Source organism: Euprymna scolopes, chromosome 44 (assembly GCF_053919585.1).
Source record: "Euprymna scolopes isolate OS-2025 chromosome 44, ASM5391958v1, whole genome shotgun sequence".
Taxonomy (NCBI): domain Eukaryota; kingdom Metazoa; phylum Mollusca; class Cephalopoda; order Sepiida; family Sepiolidae; genus Euprymna; species Euprymna scolopes.
The window spans coordinates 47,225,453-47,247,952 of record NC_136525.1 but is presented as its reverse complement, the minus strand read 5'-3'; the positions used below and the strand labels follow the sequence as shown (position 1 = coordinate 47,247,952).

Below are 22,500 nucleotides of genomic sequence, written 5' to 3'. Positions count from 1 at the left end.
TAGCGTCACTAGCGACGACTATTTTTAAGTTTGTGTCAAAGTGCGTTAAGAATAATTCGGATGTTAGTGCGCTCTTTATTTTGTCAAAAGCGGTTTGACATTCTTGCGTCCAGTTCCACGGTGTATCCTTTTTAAGCAGATTATTTAAGGGGGCTCGCAAGTTATGCATTCCTTCAATAAAAGATTGGTAATAATTTGCGAGTCCTAAGAAACTCTGCAATGTTGTTACATTATCGGGTGCTGGCATATTTTTATTGCCGCAGATCTGTCTGGGTCTGGACGTCGTCCATGTTTGTTTATTATGTGTCCAAGATACTTAATCTCGCTCATACAAAAGTCACATTTACTTTCTTTTACTTTAAAGCCGAATTCTTGTATTCGAGTAAATACTTGTTTCAAATGTTCCTTATGTTCTTCTAGGGATTTGCTCCTCACAACAATGTCGTCCAGGTATGCACATGCGCACTCAATACCACTTAGCATGGTGTCCATCGCTTGCTGAAAGATGGCAGGCGCTACTTTGATGCCAAAAGGCAATCGGTTGTATTTGTATAATCCCTTATGCGTATTGATGCATAGTATTTTTGAGCAATTCTCCTCGACTGGCATATGCAAATACGCGTCGCTCAAGTCTATCTTGGAGAAGATATTACCCCCATTCAACTTCGTGAATATTTCCTCTGGGCTTGGTAGGGGGTAATGGTGATCTTTTAATAGGGAGTTGACCCCGGTCGAAAAGTCTGCGCACACTCTAACTTCGTCATTCTTTTTCTTTACGTATACGGTGGGGGCTGCCCACTCGCTGTGTTCTATTTTTGATAGAATTCCCGTCTGTTCCAATCTATTTAATTCTTTATCAACCTTTTCCAACCCAGCGAACGGAACATTTCGCTTTTTTCTAAAAATTGGGCTGGCGTTTTCTTTAAGTTCAAACGAGGCCTCGAATTTATTGCAGCGACCTAAGTTAGTCGTGAATGCCTCAGGAAATAATTCTTTTAAATCGTCTTTTATATTTACTGTTGTTGGAGAAGAACATTCTAATTTTTTACAGAATGTATTGATTGGCTTATCCCATAGTCCGAATTTCTCAATTAAATCTATTCCAAACAGATTTTCACTATCTTTTAGTACGAATATTTTTAATTTCTTCGAAATCCCTTTCAATTTTATCGGGAGGACAACTTCTCCTTCCAATTTTATACCACCACCGTCCGGGCTGCTTTACTAGTTTTCATCATGGCCGGTTTTCCCAACTTTTTCCACGTATTCAGGTTTATTATAGAAACATCGGAGCCGGAGTCGAGTTGTAACTTTATTGATGTTTTAAATATTTCCACTTTTACGTATTTTCGCCGATCTTTGTCTAATTTTGTATTTGATTTTGTTTGCTGTACTCTCTTTCTGGTGTAATCTTTATATCTGCAGCAATCGCTTTTGTGTCCCACCTTCTTACAAATGTAGCATTTTTTCTTCTTATAAGGACAATCTGATTCCCAATGCTTTTCTGCACATCTCTTACAGTTATATCTAAGAAGAGGCTTGTTATATTCTGTACTATATTTATGGTTATTATCTTTGGAATATCCCGTTCCATTGCTTTTCTTTGTAAAGTTCTTGGTTGGTGCGTATGGTTTTCTAACTTTTCTTACATATGCCACTCCGGATTCTTCTATATATTTTTAATCCTTTTTTAGTGTAATGGCCCTTTCACAGTCCTCTGCTAGTTTCTGGAGGGTTAAATCTTGCTCAGATTCCAGCTTAGACAACACTCGTCTGCGTATTTCTGCATTTTTCTTGGAAAGTAACCCTTGAGCGAAGATTAGACATTTAAAATCTTCTACCGTTAGTTCTGCAAGCTTAAAATTATCGCAGTTTTTATTGACAACTGATGCGTATGTCAAATAATCTTGGTTGTCCATCTTTCTTAGATTCATGCACAGCCATCTTTTATGAAAAAGAGATATATTTGAATTAAATAATTCTTTTAGTAATTTTACAGCTTCCATGAACTCTAATTCCGCAGTTTTTTTTTAGGTAATATGTAATCTACGAATTTGCTGTGTTCTGATGTACCCAATTTTCTGAGTAAGAGGCTCACTTTCTGACTATTTGGCCAATTTTTACAGTCCAGTTGAAAAACATCCTCGTATCTTGTGTAGTATGCTTCAAAATTCTTCTCTTCCTCAGGCACATAATGAAATGTGTCCATGCTATTAAAAATAGTTGTATGGGAGAAATTAACACTATCGACATTTTCTCGATTACTCTTTAGTAGTTCCAGTGTTTTAGCAAAACGTTCATCTTGTCTTTCTTCATATTCCAATTGTAGTTTCTTATGCCTTTCTTCCTGTTCCAATTGCAGTTTTTTTCTGCTTTAATTGTGCCATTTTTTGCTTTTCTTCTTGTTCCTGCTGCCATTTCAATAATCTGTCCTCTCTCTTTTCCTCGCGGTCAGCCTGTGCCTGTATTTGTGTTTGCAAAAGCTCGTTTTGTGTAGCTTGTCTGCGTTCATCCCGCTCAGCCTGTGTTTGTAAAAATTGCATGAACATTTTGGATAAGTCTTCCATGTTTTGTTTTTTTTGTTTTTTTTAGTGTGTAGTTAAAAAAAAATATTGTACCATGTCCAATATACACCGGTTTGGGTTACAACAAAAAGGCAAATTGCTGTAAGCTTCTGTTTTCAATAATAATATCGCTGCTTGCAATAATATATTCTTTTTGCGAGTCACGCTGCAAAAAAAAAAAATAAAACAGGTTTATCTGGAATCACGAAATGGAATTGACTTTCCGTTTTTAGGCACTTACTAATAAGTAACTCTTTCCACAAAATAAAAGTTTGGGTTTTTTTTGTTTTTTTTTTAATCGAGTCACTATTGAATAAATGTATGCAGTACATTTAGTTCTTTGAGGTTTTTTTTCCTCTAGTATTTTAGTAATTAAAATACCTCTTAAATTGAGATTACCTTTTTTCCGTGACGTTTTACTGTATTATCCGTTATTCAGTGACAACTTCAAGAAAAAAAAATCCTTTCCTTGAATTTTAGTTTTAGCTGTGGTATTTCCTTTTAGTACCGACGTCAACCAAAACATTAATTAAAAAGTCCTTTAGTTGTTGTTTTGTTTACGGAGAACAGTAATTAGAATCCACTGGTGAACTTTTTTCGTAGGTTACTTCCTTGCTTTTCGTAATACGGGTCTGACCTGTCGTTTTTGCGACAGAACAAAGTTCGCTTTTCGTTTGCAAGTTGGTCCTTTAGTAAGATTTGTCGTGTAGCGACAAAACAAAAATTCACTTTTACATTCGTTTGCAAGTCGGATTCCCAGAAAACGGCGTAAATTGTCGCTTTTGCCACGTTAGAGTTTTTTTTTTTTCACTTGAGTTGAAACTTCTCTTTAGCGTAAAATCCGTTTGCTCGTCAACACTTTGCATTCCTAAAAAAAAATGGTCAACCTTTGCGTTGAACTTTTTTTTTTTTTTTTTTTTTTAAATAGTTCTTCGTCAAACTGTTATATTTGACGCTTCGTATCTCCTCGCCAACTGTTGTGGTTGCAAGGTTGAACAATAATTAGTAAGGAAATACAATGAAGACGCAAACAACAAGATAACGCAATAATAAGTGTATTAAAGAAAAGGTATATTTACAATATGTACAAATGACGGTGTCGAGTCAGAGAGTCTTGGTGGGAGGACATGTACGCTCTTCGGCGTCACCTCCGGTGGCATTTGAGTAAGACACCCAAGGCCAACCTAGGCTTGCCATTTATAGTGTTATGTTATTCGCATATGCAAATAAGTGGTTGCCACCACAACAGTTTGGTTGTTTTGCAGAGTAAAATTGTCATTTACTTTTTGGCATTGCAGAACATGATTGAGTTTTTCAAACAGGAATGAAAAAAAAACAATGACAGCAATGTTTAGTGCATCTTGTGGCAGAAAGCCGATATCTCCAGACAGCCTGAGATCAGTCATGGATAGTACCCCCCCCCCAATTTGTACAATGGTGAGGATAATAATGTATTCCTATTACCATGTTGGATCTCTGAAGTTAAACAACGTCGAGCTCAGTCAGTACGAGATGGGTAACCATTTGGGAATACCAGGCGCTGTATGTAGGAGGCATATACCGGGGACCGCTTGTAAATTTTATGTCATGTTATTCATAAGACTGGCCGGATCGCAATCAGACGTAAACTAAAGGCAGGATAAAGTCTTTCTAGCAGCTCCTGCCCAGAAGTGGCAACAGTACACCATTATTGGACGTACCTGGCTCTTATATAGGTAGAGAATGGCATCAGCAGTGAGATATCTACCATATTTCCAGCGACCTTGGCAGCGGATTTGATGTAAATCTCTGGTTCCCCCTCGCCAATCTTTCACGATAAACACCAGTCTAGCTGAAACTACTGTCAATAATTTTCCCCATTCTTTATCTGTGCCTAAATCAAAACGTAGATTCCATGAACAAAGCTTCTTTTTTAGAAATGCACGCCTGTGGAACTCTCTTCCGTTTGCGTGTTTCCCACCTGACTACAACTTGGATGTCTTCAAGTCCAACATATACAAATTACTGATGAACCGCCCCCTTAAGTAAGACATTTTATCAAAACTCCAATACTAACGATTACTACAATACTATCCCATTGATCAGTGTACACACAATAACTCTTATCCCTGAGTGGTTTCCGGGCCTTGATAAGTGGTGACCTCCATGTAAAAAAAAAACCTACTCACTAAAAACTCTGTTCATCTCCAAGACTTGTACAGATCAGCTACTCTTCTGAAATTAAACATGGCTTTCAATTCAAAAACGGCAACTAGCAAAATATGGCCCCTTCTGGTTAATAATTATCTGCCTCTCAGATAATGTGAAACCCTCGACTCTTTTCCCATGTTAAGTACTAGCTTGGGTGCCCGGCGGATCCGGATGTTTGGACGTGTGTTGAGCAAAAAAAAAACAAAAAAAAAAAAAAAAAAAGTGGCAGTAGGAAGGCAGGCTTGAACCCGTACCGCGAAGGAGGAAAAGAATGTGAAAAAAATAAAAAGTGACGTCTTTTCCGTTACATCCATCAGCAAACCGGAAGTGGCGAAGGTTTAAATTAAAGCTAGTCAATCGAAAAGAGGAGATGAATTTCGAAAATGTGAGCAAAAAAAGCGTCCAATTGAGGGTGACGGAATTAATGTTTTTAGCCAATTTTTTGATATTTGTCGTCCGAAGGGTCGGGCTTCAAAACGATACCGAGCTCGTAAAAATACGTCGACTCTGTCACAAGTTTTAGGTATATTTTACATGCATGCATACATACATACATACATACATACATACATTTAAACAGATAGGTGAGATTTATATAATAGATAGCTTTCTTGGTTATGTATAGTGGTAAAATTGACAACAAAAACCGGAAGTTGAAAATAGCACACAATCTTTACTATCGCCCAGAATTATTTAAACTTTTTTTTTGTTGTTGTTGTTTGGCTACATTTCGTTTGAGATTATTTATTTTTATTTTTATTTACAGCTGTCTTTAAAGACTTTTTGAAATCTCCGAAAGCAGTCCTGCATTACCTTACCAAAGACTTGGAATTGCCTCATAATATTTCCCACGCTTTACTGAATTCTACGATATCTCTTGCACAGGTGAGAACTCAAAGACTCCTGATTTCATCACAATCTATAATATAAATTAACTGGCAACCCGGCGTAGCCCGGTAGTAAAATATGCTTAAATATGATATTTTAATTGATGCAGATGTCATAATTATTATTATAGCGCTAATAATCTTTTTCTTTTTTTTACTAGAAAGTTGCCACTTATCACCTGCAATAAATCATATGACATGACAAAAAATCGAAATCAAAACATTAAAGTCTTTAGTGTGAGGTTCTATCAACTGATGAATTTGAACTTTCTTATAAATACAGCTTAAAATATCATTTAGTATTTAATATGTACTAAAATTTGGGTATATCGCAACCATAATGCCAATTTAAAACAAAAAATCGTTATTTCCAAATGACAAAACATTCAAGGTTTTACACATGCCACTACTTTTGGAGCTGGGCCTACATTCATAATTTGAACTGGGCTTACATTCATAATTTGAACTGGGCTTACATTCATAATTTGAACTGGGCTTACATTCATAATTTGAACTGGGCCTACATTCATACTTTGAGCTGGGCCTACATTCATAATTTGAACTGGGCTTACATTCATGATTTGAACTGGGCTTACATTCATAATTTGAACTAGGCTTACATTCATAATTTGAACTGGGCCTACATTCATAATTTGAGCTGGGCCTACATTCATACTTTGAGCTGGGCCTACATTCATAATTTGAACTGGGCTTACATTCATAATTTGAACTGGGCCTACATTCATAATTTGAGCTGGGCCTACATTCATAATTTGAACTGGGCTTACATTTATAATTTGAACTGGACCTACATTTATAATTTGAACTGGGCCTACATTCATAATTTGAGCTGGGCCTACATTCATAATTTGAGCTGGGCCTACATTCATAATTTGAGCTGGGCCTACATTCATAATTTGAACTGGGCATACATTCATAATTTGAGCTGGGCCTACATTCATAATTTTAACTGGGCCTACATTCATAATTTGAACTGGGCCTACATTCATAATTTGAGCTGGGCCTACATTCATAATTTGAGCTGGGCCTACATTCATAATTTGAACTGGGTTTACATTCATAATTTGAGCTGGGCCTACATTCATAATTTGAGCTGGGCCTACATTCATAATTTGAGCTGGGCCTACATTCATAATTTGAGCTGGGCCTACATCTATAATTTGAGCTGGGCCTACATTCATAATTTGAGCTGGGCCTACATTCATAATTTGAGCTGGGCCTACATCTATAATTTGAGCTGGGTCTACATCCATAATTTGAGCTGGGCCTACATTCATAACTTGAGCTGGGTCTACATCCATAATTTGAGCTGGGCCTACATTCATAACTTGAGCTGGGCCTACATTCATAATTTGAGCTGGGCCTACATTCATAATTTAAGCTGGGCCTACATTCATAATTTGAACTGGGCCTACATTCATAATTTGAACTGGGCCTACATTCATAATTTGAGCTGGGCCTACATTCATAATTTGAGCTGGGCCTACATTCATAATTTGAACTGGGCCTACATTCATAATTTGAGCTGGGCCTACATTCATAACTTGAGCTGGGCCTACATTCATAATTTGAGCTGGGCCTACATTCATAATTTAAGCTGGGCCTACATTCATAATTTGAACTGGGCCTACATTCATAATTTGAACTAGGCCTACATTCATAATTTGAACTGGGCCTACATCTATAATTTGAGCTACTCTTGCCCATAATTTGAGCCACTCTTGAGTCCATAATTTGAGCTGCTTCACCGTCCATAAATTTGAGCTGCTCTTTCATGGATAATTTGAGCTGCTCCTAAGTCCATAATTTGATCTGCTCCTAAAAACTCTGAAGTTGTATACAACGGATATATAAATAACAAACCAAGTTCTTACCAAAGAAGTCACTCATCTTGACTGACACCATAAAGATTGAAACAAAAACATGATGGCATTAAATGACCATCAAGGTGGAGATGCTGTTAAATAAACCAACCAACCAACTAACCTATACAATAAAGCCTTCCACCCTTATTATCAGGAATAATAATATCATCCTGGTCGAGGATGCACCAACCAAATCGTCACTCTCTTTTGCGTACTTCAGCATCGTTGGTACTATCAGCAAAACATCTTGTCTGTTTCAATGACTTTGATGCTACGTTTGATTCTATCGACTGTGGAGCTCTTTGGCAAATTTTGCAAACAGACAATATCCCGCCCAAATTCATTAGTCTTCTTTTTATTTTCCACTCCAAACTAGGCACGGTCCTAGATATGGCCTTAAACTATATCCAGTGGTGAGGCCCCAGCTTGCAAGCTTTGGGGAGTGTGGAGCCACCCTTTAATTGCCATTGCTTCCAGGTCCACTCTGACCTGGAGTGGTAGTACCTGTTAGGGTCCCAACTATGGGTTGAATAGAAACCGACTTGAAAACAACAAATATATTCTATTAAAAAAAACTTTCTTCAAAATCTTTGGATTCGGCATTAAATAACCTGAAAAAGGTTGATATGCCGTAAAACAAAAACAACCAACCAACCAAACTAGGAACAGTGCCACTTTGATGTAAGGGGGCTGCCATTTGGAATATAATATGCAGGGATACTATGTAGGGAGTTGAGCAGCAAGATGCTTAAAACTTTTCACCCTTTTGATTAGGAAAAATAATTTTTCGACATTCAGCCTGGGGTCCCTCACTAATATGTGCTAAAAGAACTGTAATATATATAAAATGTCTTCTCATCAGAATTGCCGTCACTTGTGCATTATATGCACCCCGTTAAATATGTCCCCAAAATGTACCCCTATACAACCAACCTTATGATCAGGTATAATAATGGGGTCCCTCACTAACTCTGTTCAACTATGCCATTGATTTGATTAATTCCAATTCTTCAGTTTTCCAAAAATGAACCCTAAGTTGATAAATTATTTATAAGGTTTTTTCTTTTCTTTTTCCCTAGTTTATCCATATGCAGTCCGATATGTTTTCGCTGTCATTGTGTCGTAACCTGAGTCAGGTTTTGACCCTCCCGCAACACTCGAATATAACCTACCAGGAGATTAGTCAGCACCTGTGCCACCTTAATCAAAGCGAGGTCGGTAATTTGACGCAACTCATCATGGAACAATTAAGCATCGGGGAATTGGTCAAGCAGGTAAGCTCCTTGCCAGCATCTTTTTTTTGGGGGGGAAGGGGGGGAGGTTAAAAAGAAAATCAAACACGAACGTCGTTTTAATGCATTTTCAAATACCACCTATAAATATCTCTTTCAAATACTTATTTCAACTATCACTTTAACTTTCAAATACCTATCATTTTAAATGCGAATTTCAACTATAACTTGAATATTACTTTAAATTATTACATTTAAATACCTCTTAAAATTATCACTTTTAAATACCACTTAAAATTATCACTTTTAAATACGACTTAAAATTATCACTTTTAAATAACACTTAAAATTATCACTTTTAAATACCACTTATAATTATCACTTTTAAATGCCACTTAAAATCATCACTTTAAAATGCAACTTAAAATCATCACTTTTAAATACCACTTAAAATTATCACTTTTAAATACCACTTAAAATTATCACTTTTAAATGCCACTTAAAATTATCACTTTTAAATACCTCTTAAATTATCACTTTTAAATGCAACTTATAATTATCACTTTTAAATACCACTTAAAATTACTAGTTTTAAATACCACTTAAAATTATCACTTTTAAATACCACTTAAAATTATCACTTTTACATACCACTTAAAATGATCACTTTTACATACCACTTAAAATTATCACTTTTAAATACCACTTAAATTATCACTTTTAAATACCACTTAAAATTATCACTTTTACATACCACTTAAAATGATCACTTTTAAATACCTCTTAAATTATCACTTTTAAATACCACTTAAAATTATCACTTTTACATACCACTTAAAATTACTACTTTTAAATACCACTTAAAATTATCACTTTTAAATACCACTTAAAATTATCACTTTTACATACCACTTAAAATGATCACTTTTAAATACCACTTAAATTTATCACTTTTAAATGCCACTTAAAATTATCACTTTTAAATACCACTTTCAATTATCAATTTTAGATACTTTTAAATACCACTTTTAATTATCACTTTAAAATACTACTTTCAATCATCACTCTTTAATTTACAAATCCTTATTTGAAGTGCTACTTTTAAATACCACTTTGAAGAACTTACGTGTACTACTTTAAAGTATTTTTTTCCAACACCACTTTCAACCATTACTTTCGAGTACTACTTTCATGTATACTTTGAAATGCCACTTGAAAATACCACTTTCAAATTTCTGCTTCAAATACCATTTTCTTGTGCTACTTTTAAATGTCTCGTTCAAATTCCACTTTTTCATGACTAAAAGTTCTAAAAACATATTCGCTATTGTTTCTTTCTCTTTATTCTCAGTATGTATTGCTCCAAGCGAAAGTAATTCTTACCGATTCCAACATGACCGTGCCAGATGCCAAGAAATCTTTCAAGTCTGTTGCCCAGACGAGTTCTCTCATCCAAAAGATGTCAAGGTCTTTAAGCACTACAGATGTCTACAAAGTCTTTGCTGTCTATATCCTGAACGAAACCAGTAAGAAATTTTAAATATTGATTTTATTAAATAGTGACGCTATCTACGTTACCCACCCCATGTTTTGGAAAATTGAGGAGAAACCTATGTGCTATTTATTTATTTATTTTATTTCTTATCCTTATTAAATACTTTATTTGTAACACCAGGGGTCCTCGCAGGTTTTTGTTTGATCGTCGCTGATGGAAAAAGAGCATGCTTCCCTTGTGGATTAAATAAGGAGTTATGTTCAAAATTCCCTGTAGAGTATGGAGTTCAACAAGATAAGGGTCGGAGGTTACATCAGCCGAAACGTTGTAAAAATAACACTTAAGATCATCATATCGTATGAATCCAAAAATTCTATTGTTGGCATTGGTTTCCCCGATGTTTTTCTAGTCAGAATTTTTTCTAGAAATACATCAATGATTCCGTGGAGGGACCACATGAAGGTTGCCAACATCCTAAGTGAAAGTGATTTTTTTTAAAACGAACTGGATTCGAATTGGAACACCCAGGTAGTGAGTCCGTGTCATTAACCACTTGACTATTGTCAAAAGGTTAGGCTTAAGTGCCAAACACAACATTTTTTTTTTAGTCAGAATTCTTTCTCGAAATACCTCGATGATTCCGTGGAGAAATTATGTGAAGGTTGCCAACATCATAAGTTAAAGTGATTTTTTTTTTTGGTGGAATGAACTAGATTCGAAACTGGGACGCCCAGTCTGTGTCGTTAACCACTTGACCATTGTCAAGAAATTAGGCTTAAACACCAAATACGCACATTTTTTTTTTAGTCAGAATTCTTTCTGGAAATAGCTCAATGATTCCATGGAGAAACAATGTGAAGGTTGCCAACATTATAAGCTAAAGTGATTTTTTTTGTGTGCAACGAACTGGATTCGAACTTGGGATGCCCAGATAGTTAGTCCGTGTCGTTAACCTCTTGACCATTGTCTGAAGAATCCAAATAATGCGTGTGATAGACGCAATTCTGAAAGCTCACCGAATTCTTTTTCTCGTTTCTAGACACGGCCAATTTTGACATGTTTGCGAAGTTGATGCCATTGATGTGCGGCCGGAATATTTCCCTGTCCATCAATGACGAATACCACTTGTCCGGCTTGAGTGCAAAGCATGAGGCCAAAGGGGAAGATGGACTCACGGAGATGCAGCGCAAAGAAATAAACACACTTCCAAGTAAGTGAAATGAAATTAATCATTTTTAACTTTTTTTTTATACAGGAATCACCACTTACAAAGGCCCGGAGGCCACTCCACATCTGGGCAGGAGCTGCTAAAAACAGCCTATCCTGCCTTGACAGAGTACAAAATAGACTTCGTGGCTTAGTGGGGGATGCCCGTTTTCTCTACCCTGCAACCTATCTCCCACAGAAAAGACGTTCCAAGCCTGTCTTTGTTTTATTGTTACTTCCATGGCAAGTGCTCGTCTGAGCTTTAATCTCTGGTCCACCCTCCCCAATCTTTCACGATAAACACCCGTCTAGCTGAAACCACTGTCAATAATTTTCCCCACTCTTTATCTGTGCCTAAATCAAAATGTAGATTCCATGAACAAAGCTCCTTTCTTAGAAGTGCACGCCTGTGGAACTCTCTTCCGTTTGCGTGTTTCCCACCTGACTACAACTTGGATGTCTTCAAGTCCAACATAAACAAATTCCTGATAAACCACCCCCTTAAGTAAGACACTTTATGAAATCTCCAATACTAACGATTACTACGATACTAACCCTAACCCTAACCCCCTCTCGACAATCTTTCACGATAAACACTTGTCTAGCTTTATCTGTGCCTAAACGTAGATTCCGTGAACAAGATTCAAAACGTAGATTCCATGAACAAAGCTTCTTTCTTAGAAGTGCACGCATGTGGAACTCTCTTCCGTTTGCCTGTTTCCCACCTGACTACAACTTGGATGTGTTCAAGTCCAACATAAAACAATTCCTGATGAATCGCCACCTTAAGTAAGACACTTTATCAAATCTCCAATACCGATTACAAAGATTTTCCCAAGTCTCAGTACCCTGTATATCAAATTTCGAGTCTGTAGACTGAAAATTGACAGAGTTATTGCGAAGGGAAATGTACACAAACACAGACACACACATACACACACACACACACACACACATACACACACGTGTGTGTGTGTGTGTGTGTGTGTGTGTGTGTGTGTGTGTGTGTGTGTGTGTGTGAATTTGGAAACAGACGCATCTCACAGGTAAGGTAGACATTGTTATAACATGAAAAGGTTAGTCAAATTAATCATAAGTAGGTAACTAGATCTAATATCTGCAACGTTTTTCTGTTCTTATGATTAAGGGGAGTGGTGTTTGATCAACACTGCTGGAGAGCCATGATTTAATATACTGTTTTGTTTTTAAATCGCTGAAACAGTGTTTCGTGGTAAAGAACTGATGATCCCTTAAATTAACATTAGGACTATAGTAAATTCGAGAGAGCAAGTTAATGCATCGATTGCAGGTGGTTAAATGACTTGGTCACTACTTTTCTAACGAATGATAAAAATATAAAAATTAAATTTTTTTTTTTTATATAGCTTTATATAGTTAAAAAAATATTATATATATATTTTTTAATTTTTGGAGAGAATTCGACCTGGAGTCTAAAGAGCAGAGTTTATCTTAATTTATTAGTAAATGTATTAATACAATTAAAAGAAAACAATGATCATTGTACTTTAGATATATAATAAGCTCAATAGCTATAGATATCCTAGAGCTATTTTTACTAGCATTTTAGTCGTGTGTAAGTGATTATTCTAATTAGAAGACAAAATATATATAACAGCATGCCAAAAGATAGAATGACTCAAATTGAAACAGATTTTATAATGGAGAAAAAAGGTATATATATATATATATATATATATATATATATATATATATATATATATATATATTCATAAAAATATATTTTTTTTTTGTTTTAACCTTCTTCATAATTTTTTATCATACTCTATTTTAATTAATTTATTTATCAACATAAAATTAATAACTTAGTTTTTATTTTATTTAATTTTAATTTTATTTTATTTTGATATATTTCCAGGAATATCCGCCTTACACACAACTAAAATACTAGTTTTATTATGGTGTCTTTAACTGTCCCCACCCCATTTTTGCTGATGAGGAGACTTTGTTTTATTGTCAATATTTATTGTCAATTTAAATAAAATGATCATCATTTCTGAAACGATCGTACAATTGATTTTGTGTTTTTCCTTTTGAAACTGATTTTTAATTCAAAATTATGAATCGTTTTACTCAATATATATATATATATATATATACTAAATTATTTAGCCTGTTAAAAACGGGCGAAAGTTGACTTAGAATGACTGCTTTATGTCAAATTGATAATTGAACACGGTTAAATTTGTGCTCATTTGTGCATTAAATACTAATCCTTATTAATCCTTACTAGTCCCTAATTAAGCATACAATAATACTTAGTTCGCTTCACCTTATCAGAGCAAAGACCCACACAAATTTTCAGCCAGATCAGCACAGTGGTTCCTGAGAATTGAATATTATCAGGCGAGCCCGGAAGAGAAACATTCGATGAGTTGCACACACACACACACACACACACACACACACACACACACACACACACACACACACACACACACACACACACACAGATGAATTCCATTTGAAGAATACGGGACTTTTCATTATTGCCTATTGGGATGCATAATTTGACCCAGAAATATGAGAGGATATCAGTCAAAGGCAATAGGAAATATTAAACATTCTAATGGGAAAGAATGTTTATATGAATAAATCATCACGAAGAGAAAAGCGGGGCAGTTGGTCAGAGAGAAGCAGGGCTGTCACATTTCTTCACTGTCAACATCCGACCCAAGCACGCATTAACCCCACGCACTTTTAGAAATATCAAAACATCAGAAACTGGTTTGTCGATGTGACATAAAAACAAAATATATTATTTTATAGATCAGCTGTTTTGTGTTTTCCTCACTGTTATCTATATATAAAAACGAAAATGTATGCATGTGTGTTCGCTTTTTCTGTGTGTCTACAAAAGGCTTTTTTCAGAGAAGCGGTCGCTCGCTTCACAACTTTTTACAACTTTTTATATCACATACAAATCGTAATATCTCACACTTAACAACGAAGCTCGCCTGTCTATTTAATTTGCTCGATTTCGGGAAGATAAATATTCAATATTTCTCGCTCGCCGCATGTAGGTTAGTCTTTTTCCTATAACATCTTCAGGGGGGGGAAGCGTTCAGCACTAAATGAATACTATCCCGCAGCCAAAACTTGACCTCATTTAAAACGGGCACGTGCTAAATCCAACTAATTAAATAAATTCAAACGTGTTTCTGTTAGCATCTCGCGGTGAGGCAATCGTTAAGATTGCACTTTTTTTTTCACACTTCAAGGGTTTGGGTTCGATCCTCATACTTACTTTTTTTTTTTAATCCCCCCCCCAAACACCCGGGCAACGCCGGGTACCCCTCGCTAGTTGTGTATATATCTTGAAATTAAATTTGGTAGGGAAAAATCTGCACTACCGGAGGTTAAAAGGGGAAAACTGCCCAACCAAGAGGGGATCAGGGTGCTTAGTAAGCAGAAGTCTTACAAATGTCTGGAAATGTTGGAAGCAGACACCATCAAATCTACTGAGGTGATTGAAAAGGATTATTTGAGAAAAACAACACAACTCTTCAAAACAAAACTATCCAGTAGAGATCTAATCAAAATTAATTAATTTGTAAGGGTACTATGTAGGGAGTTGAGCAGCAAGATGTCTGTTTGCATTACACTTAAACTTTTGCATGTCAGTACAGTCAGGGAAACAGGGATCCAGAAAGAAATTCCAAAGTCTAGTAGTCCTAAGGAAGAAACTATTAGAGCAGAAGGCTTTCTTACATCTAGGGATTTCTACTGTGTAGGGGTGGGATTTTGCTGCTTGTCTGGTTTTTCAGGTGTATTTACGTTGAGGAGACACAAGGGCTTGTAGTTCGTCGGAGCGTCCACCATTAAAATAATTGTAGAACAGGCAGAAGACTGCAACATTTCGGTGATGGGACAGTGGCTAAAGCCTAGCTGATAGTTCAGGGCCTATCAGGTTGGTGACTCTCTTTTGAACCCTGTCTAAGAGGGAGAGACTAGTAGTAGATGCACTAGCACAAATGTGACAACAATACTCCTTACATGGGCGAATGGTGGCCTTGTAGAGGTACAGGATACTCTAAGGCGTAATAACTTTCTAGCACGGTAGAGAGCCTGTATTCTTTATTTGTTGTATTTGCTTTTCTGTTTGATATATTTTGTTTTCATGAATTACCGAGCTGGCATATCACCTCTGTCAGACTATGTGGCATTTCACTCTTATCGATAATCAAAGTTTTCCTTTAAGATATTATAACTTTCTAGCACGGTGGAGAGCCTGTGTTCTTTATTTGTTGTATTTGCTTTTCTGTTTGATATATTTTGAGCTGTGTATTTCTCCTGGACTCTTATGGTTTAGTTGTTTTTATTTTATGGCATATCAACTCTCTCCAGGTTATTAAATGCCCTCCAGACTATAGTGTGTGGCATTTCACTCTTATCGATAATCAAAGTTTTCTTTTAAGATATTACAGCATATATAGTGGAATGGGGCCCAAAATGGATGGTAACATTAAATGCTAGTAAAACTAAGCTGCTCTCCTTTAACAATTCTCCAACCGCCTATACCCATGACAAATAGCACCCTACCTGATAATTCTACCTTCAAACTCCTCTGCCTATAATTTGCGGGCAATATGAACAGGAACATATACATAGAGAACATTGCAAAGGTTGCTGCAAAGAAGGTGGGTTCCCTCTATCGAGCTAGAAGACTACTCACGCCTGAGAGTATCCACCATTCGCCCATGCATGGAGTATCGTTGCCACATCTGGGCTGGTGCACCCACTACTAGTCTCTCCCTCTTAGATAAAGTCCAAAAAAAGAGTTGTCAATCTAATCGGTCCCACTTTATCAACTAAGCTCCAGCCCCTGTCCCATCACCGTAATGTTGCATCACTGTGCCTGTTTTACAAATATTTTAATGGAACGTGTTCTGATGAACTTGTTTCACTTGTACCCCCTCGACGTACAAATCCCGACAAAACCGCTTAGCAATAAGATATCACTCCTTCACCGTTGATGTCCCTAAATTCCAGAAAGCTTTCTATTCTAATAGTTTCTTCCCTCGATCAGCTAGACTTTGGAATTCTCTTTCGGCTGTCTGCTTCCCTGGCTGTGCTGATATCCAAAAGTTTAAATGTAGCATAAAAAAATATCTTGTTAATCTTTCCTAGACATAGCCCCAAATAGTAGCCCCTTATATATATATATATATATATATATATATATATATATATATATATATATATATATATATGTACACTAGCAGATGACCTGCCGTTGCCCGGGATTTCATAAGAATCAACAAATGTATCACACAACTAAAACACAACTCTGTTTATTATCCACAAAAAACATTAAATTACAACTGTACATATGTGTATGTTTATACAGAATACGGGCCGTGCTGAAATGATAACGTTATTATTTAGAAAGCCATTCTTTATATTGGGGAGGGATAAACTATTTTGCACATTCGTCTAACAATTTTAGAAACAAAAGAAAATGACTTCTGCAGATTACTGGACGTGCTGAAATAATAATTTAGAAATCCTTTTTTCCTTTTTTTTTTTCTTCTCTTTCTTTTTTCAGATGAATTTTGCCAACATCTTTATAGGAATGACATAAAAACAACTCGAGTGGCTTTCGGGCCTTGATAAGTGATGACTAACTTAAAAAAAAACTAAAACTGTTTGCAAAAAAAAGTTTATGATTTTTTTTAGATGAGGATTGGTTATTTGTATTATTTGCATTCATCGACCTACTGTTCTCATCTTGAATGCCATTTGCACAGCATTTCAGCTGATGTAACCTTCGACCTTCTTCAGGTGTATCTTGTCGAACTCGGGAATCTTTCTGTCAAACTAAGGAATCTGCACAGAATTTTAAGTGGAACCCTTTATTTAATCCATGGGGGTAGCATGCTCTCGTTCTGTCAGCCATGACTGGGTAGAAGTGTTAAATAATTCGCATTTGTATTTTTGAGTGTCGCCCACACTAAGGATTGAACCTTCAACCTTAAGAAGAGAGTAACTTAGAACTGAATTTAACCAAGTATCCATTACTATCCAGTTTATCCATTATGCCATAGATTTCATAAGATACACTTGAAGATGGCTGGAGGTTACATCGATCGAAACGTTGTGAAAATGAAATTTAAAAAAAACTGAAAATCTTATTTAAAAAAACAACACAGTCCGTAAACTGAACTTTTCTCTTTTTGTTTTTTTTTGGGGAGGGAAGGGGGGGTTAGGAGTCGAAGTCAGAACTCATATCTTCTGACTGCGCAGCCCTAAAATTTCGGAATAATTATTGACAACTATTCTGCCATTGATGGTACAACTAAATATTTTTTCTTTCATTTTTTTTTTTTTTCAGATGACTTTTGCAAACACCTGTATAGAGACGTCATAAAAACTCCAGAAGGGGAAATTACTTGGAAATATCTGAAACCACTCATCCGGGGGAAGATCCTGTTCACTCCAGACAACGAAATCACAAGATCCATTATTTCTAAGGTAATCCTGTAATACTAGCTGGACCTGTGGAAATTCCACAGGGGACTGATTCATATGTAATATATTGATGTTGGCATTCTGTAGATGTTCAGCGTAAATGGAGTCGCTCTGATATTATTGTAGCTCTTTTGTTAAAACTGCAAATGTATTTATCCAAGCTAGCAGGGACGCCCGGCGTAGCCCGGCTGTAAAGTATGCTTAAATATATTTTCATTCTTCCAAATTTCGTATATATTATTATATAATGTTTTGTCGGGTTTTATATATTATAAAGTTGTGATTTCAAAAATAAAAAAATATATCCATATGACTTGAGTGCATCAGCTTGCATCAAAACCGAAACCAAAACTTATGAAGAATTCGTGATAAAATTATTCATAAAAAAAATAGATTACTGGAGTGCCATCAGCTATAGTCGAAACCGAAACCAAAACTAATGAAGAATTCTTGATAAAATTATTTATAAAAAAAAAATACTGGAGTGCGATCAGCTATAATCGAAATCGAAACCAAAACTTATGAAGAATTCTTGGTAAAATTATTTATAAAAAAAAATAACTGAATTGAGTGCCATCAGCTATAATCGAAACCAAAACTTTAGGTAAAATTATTTATTATAAGAAATGGAAGTCCATAACAATTAAACGACTGTCACTCGGATGTAAGCATGATACACAAAATAATAACAGATGCATAGGTTGCATTAAGTTAAAATCTATATCTCCATCTATTATTAAAGGAACTTGCGTGCGTTTGTTCCCTATGAACTCTAAAACTATTGGGTCAATGTTTATGAAATTTCATACATAGGTATTTCACGTACCTGGCAGCATTCTTAGATAGGTTTGAGTTGGAATGCTTTCGATAAGAACGATAATCGATAATCGATAATCGAAACAATCCAATGAAACAAGACGATTTAGTTAACACCTTACACAGCCCACCATCACAAGTGCATTTGAGAAGTTTTATTTCCACACAAGCAGAAAGGCCCGACATATAAAATCAACAGTAGGTTCTTTGATATAACAGGGTCGCATTGGAAATGAATGTTTCTGTTTAGAGTACAATTGAAGCATAATACTTGACTTTTACATTTTAAACTTTGGTTCAAGTCGTTATCACCACACAAGTTAAAAGGCCTGGCATAGAAAATCAAGAGAAGATTCTTTGATATTATATAGAAGTAACTTTGTGTAGGGGGGGGAAGTTCCCTATGCACTCCAAAACGGCTGGACCAATTTTTCTGAAATTTCACACAAATGTACTTTATGTACCTGGCAGGGTTCTTAGATAGGTTTTGTGCCAGAAAGTCTTTGATAAGTATCTGCCAGTATCTGCCAGCTATTATATAAAAGTAAATTTGTGTGTGTGTGTGTGAGAAGGTTCCCTATGGACTCTGAAACAGCTGGGCCGATTTTTATGAAATTTTACACAAATGTACTTTATGTGCCTGGCAGTGTTCTTAGATAGGTTTTGTATCTGGCAGTTAAATTCTTCTCATTCCCTCAGCCATGACCAATATTCAAACAAGTTCCTATGATTTTCCTTTTTAGGTTGACAAAATATTCCAAATTGTCAGCAAATTGCAAGACATCGGAAAACAGTGGCGGAATGGCTTATCCAGATTCTCAAACATGAAATACCAAGTATCCAGCATGACCGATTTGGTGGTAAGTAGACATTAATATGAATGTGATCAAAATGTGGTAACTGTTTTGTCAAAAAAGGTGAACATTAGTATAAGTGATGGGACGATTCTGATACAATTACAAATTCCATATCAAATTCCTAGTTCCGATACAATTACCGATTCCGATTTTTTTACAAATCTCTAAATAAGTCAAGTATTCTTTGATTTAGTCTCTATTTTATAGCTATGATTTCGTATTTGTGAAATAATTGGTTGACAAAGAGCAATAAACTCTTATAAAGAAATTTGAAACTAAAACCATGAAATAGAGACTAACTCAACGAATACGAAAATATCTATGGAGCCAATAGCTTTTCTCTTCATTTCAAAACAACAACCAACATGCCTAAGGATGGTTGAAGGCCAGTCCGACCGGAGCGTTCCACAAATAACACTCTCAAGATGAGAACAATAGTCAAATTAATAGAAGTAATACAAACAATCGGCCCTCCTCTAAAAAAATTCAGAACTTTAATTTAATTTGAACTAGCTTGGGTGCCTGGCATTGCCCGGGTGTTTGGAGGTGTGTGTTGAGCAAACAAAAAAAAAATAATAAATAAATGTTAGCAGGCAGGTGACGTGAAGGTGGGAAAGAAAGTGGAGGTGTGGGTGTGTAAGGGTGTTGGTTGAGCAAAAAAAAAAAGGGGGGAAAATTGCGAGTGCGAACAAGTTGTAGTAGGCAAAGAGGCGCGAACCTGTACCGCAAAGAAGGAAAAGAAAGTGAAAAAAAATATGTGACGCATTAGCTGTTGTGTCCATTGCCACACTGGAAGTGAGGTAGGTTTAAATTAAGGCTAGACAATCGAAAAGAGGGGATGACTTTTGAAAATATCGGCGAAAAAAGCGACCCGTCTCTGTAGACGAGTGCCCAGTTGAGGATAAAGGAATTAAGGTTTTTTGCCAATTTTTCGATATTTGTCATCCGAAGGGTCGAGCTTCAAAATCATACTGATCTCGTGAAAATCTGTCGAAAGTTTTTACGAGACATGCATACATACATAAATACATGATGATTGCAACGTCTTGTCAGACGAGAGCCACTCCCTCAGTCACTAAAAGTCCATGTGCCCGAATATGACTTTTTAGCCCTGCCAGCGACTGGCACACCCTCAAGCAGACATGACACTGAAAACGCTCACTGATTTGTATGAGACTAACAGCAGCGGAACCTGTATTATCGTGGGCTTTCATGTGATTAACAAAACCTGCCTTTGACAACAGAGCCCGATCACACACCTTACAGATCCAGAGATCTCCATGGTTGGGCGGCAAGGTTTGGCATTTCCTACATGCTCTCTTAAGCTTCTCTCGGTCTATTTTGGCTGCTTCATAGTGTTCTGCACCCCTGTATATCAGTGTCCTCCACTGCTTGCGATCATACGCTAGGGACTCCCTACATACATACATACATACATACATACATACATACATACATATATTTAAACACACGTGAAATTTACATTAAAGATTTATTAATTTAATTAAAAAATATTTTGTTATGTTGAATAGCTTTCTAATTCACTTTAATATTGAATCACTTTTATATTGAACTAGTGAGGAGTACCCGGCGTTGCCCGGGTGTTTGGAGGTGTGTGTGGAAACTCCGGTGAGGGGGGGGGTTAAAAATTAAAAAAGTAAGTATGAGGATCGAACCCGAACCGTTGAGGCAAAGTTGTAAATTAAAGTGTGAAAAAAAAAAGTGCCACCTTAACCATTGCACCACCGCGAGATGCTAACAGAAACACGTTTGAATTTATTTAATTACTTGGATTTGGCTGGTGCCCGTTTTAATGAGTTAATGGGGTAAAGTTTGACTGCGGGATAGTATTTCATTTACTGCTGAACGCTTTTTTTCCCCCCAAGATGTTATAGGAAAAAGACTAACCCACATGCGGCGAGCGACAAATGTTGAATATTTATCTTCCCGAAATCGAGCAAATTAAATAGGCAGGCGAGCTTCGTTGTTAACTGTGAGATATTACGATTTATATGTGATATAAAATGTTTTTAAAAGTTGTGAACCGACCGACCGCTTCTCTGAAAAAAGCCTTTTGTAGACATACAGAAAAAGCGAACACACATACATTTTTGCTTTTATATTTATAGATCACTTTAATATTGAATCAATAATAATAATAATAATAATAATAACTAGTAGAAACCGTGAAAAATCCACGGTAGTTGCAAAATTTTTAAATACATCTATATATCTATAAAAGTGAACGTGTCTGTGTGTGTGTCTGTGTATCTGTGTGCGTACATTTCCCTACGCAATAACTCTGTCAATTTTAAGTCTACATACTCGAAATTTGATATACAGAGTACTGAGATGTGGGAAAATCTGTGTAATTTGTTTTCGGCCAGAAATTTGGCGATTAAGGGGTCAAACTTCAACGATTTGAGCTTTGAGAACTCTACCAAACTCCTTCGACAATTTTGGGTCTAAACACTAGAAATTTTAGATATAGGTTCCTTGAACATGGATCTAACTTAATAACTTGATGTGAGCTCAAAACAATAAATTTTAAGGGGTCATAATAGGGGTCAAAGTTTTTAAAAAATTGACTGCTTTTTTTTTTTTTTTTGCTCAACATACACCTCCAAATACTCGGGCATTAAAAAAAATGACGCCTTGGATTTTTATAAAACTTTCTGAAAAGTTGTAACTAATTCATTTCTATATAATTTTGTTTGTCTATACTTCGCAATAACTCTTGGGTGTGCTCCAAGGGCTCTTTTAGGTTTAATAAAAACATTCCATTTTGGGGACTATTTTACCATATTTGTCCAAAATTTTCTGTGTATGTCTATTTAGATGTTTTGCATGGTGCTGA

At 36.0% G+C, this 22,500-nt stretch overlaps 1 protein-coding gene across 4 annotated transcripts in view; it reads left to right on the top strand.

Moving 5' to 3' along the window:
- LOC145268835 (uncharacterized) overlaps window positions 1–22,500 on the top strand; it is a 1,065,816-nt gene that overhangs the window by 879,361 nt on the left and 163,955 nt on the right. For all 4 annotated transcript variants that reach the window (XM_080124499.1, XM_080124501.1, XM_080124498.1 and 1 more), the window contains 6 exons: window positions 5,521–5,639; window positions 8,607–8,801; window positions 10,111–10,285; window positions 11,294–11,464; window positions 17,834–17,973; window positions 19,530–19,646. In XM_080124499.1, the coding sequence (XP_079980625.1) occupies window positions 5,521–5,639; window positions 8,607–8,801; window positions 10,111–10,285; window positions 11,294–11,464; window positions 17,834–17,973; window positions 19,530–19,646 (917 nt within the window). The remainder of the gene's footprint in view (window positions 1–5,520; window positions 5,640–8,606; window positions 8,802–10,110; window positions 10,286–11,293; window positions 11,465–17,833; window positions 17,974–19,529; window positions 19,647–22,500) is intronic.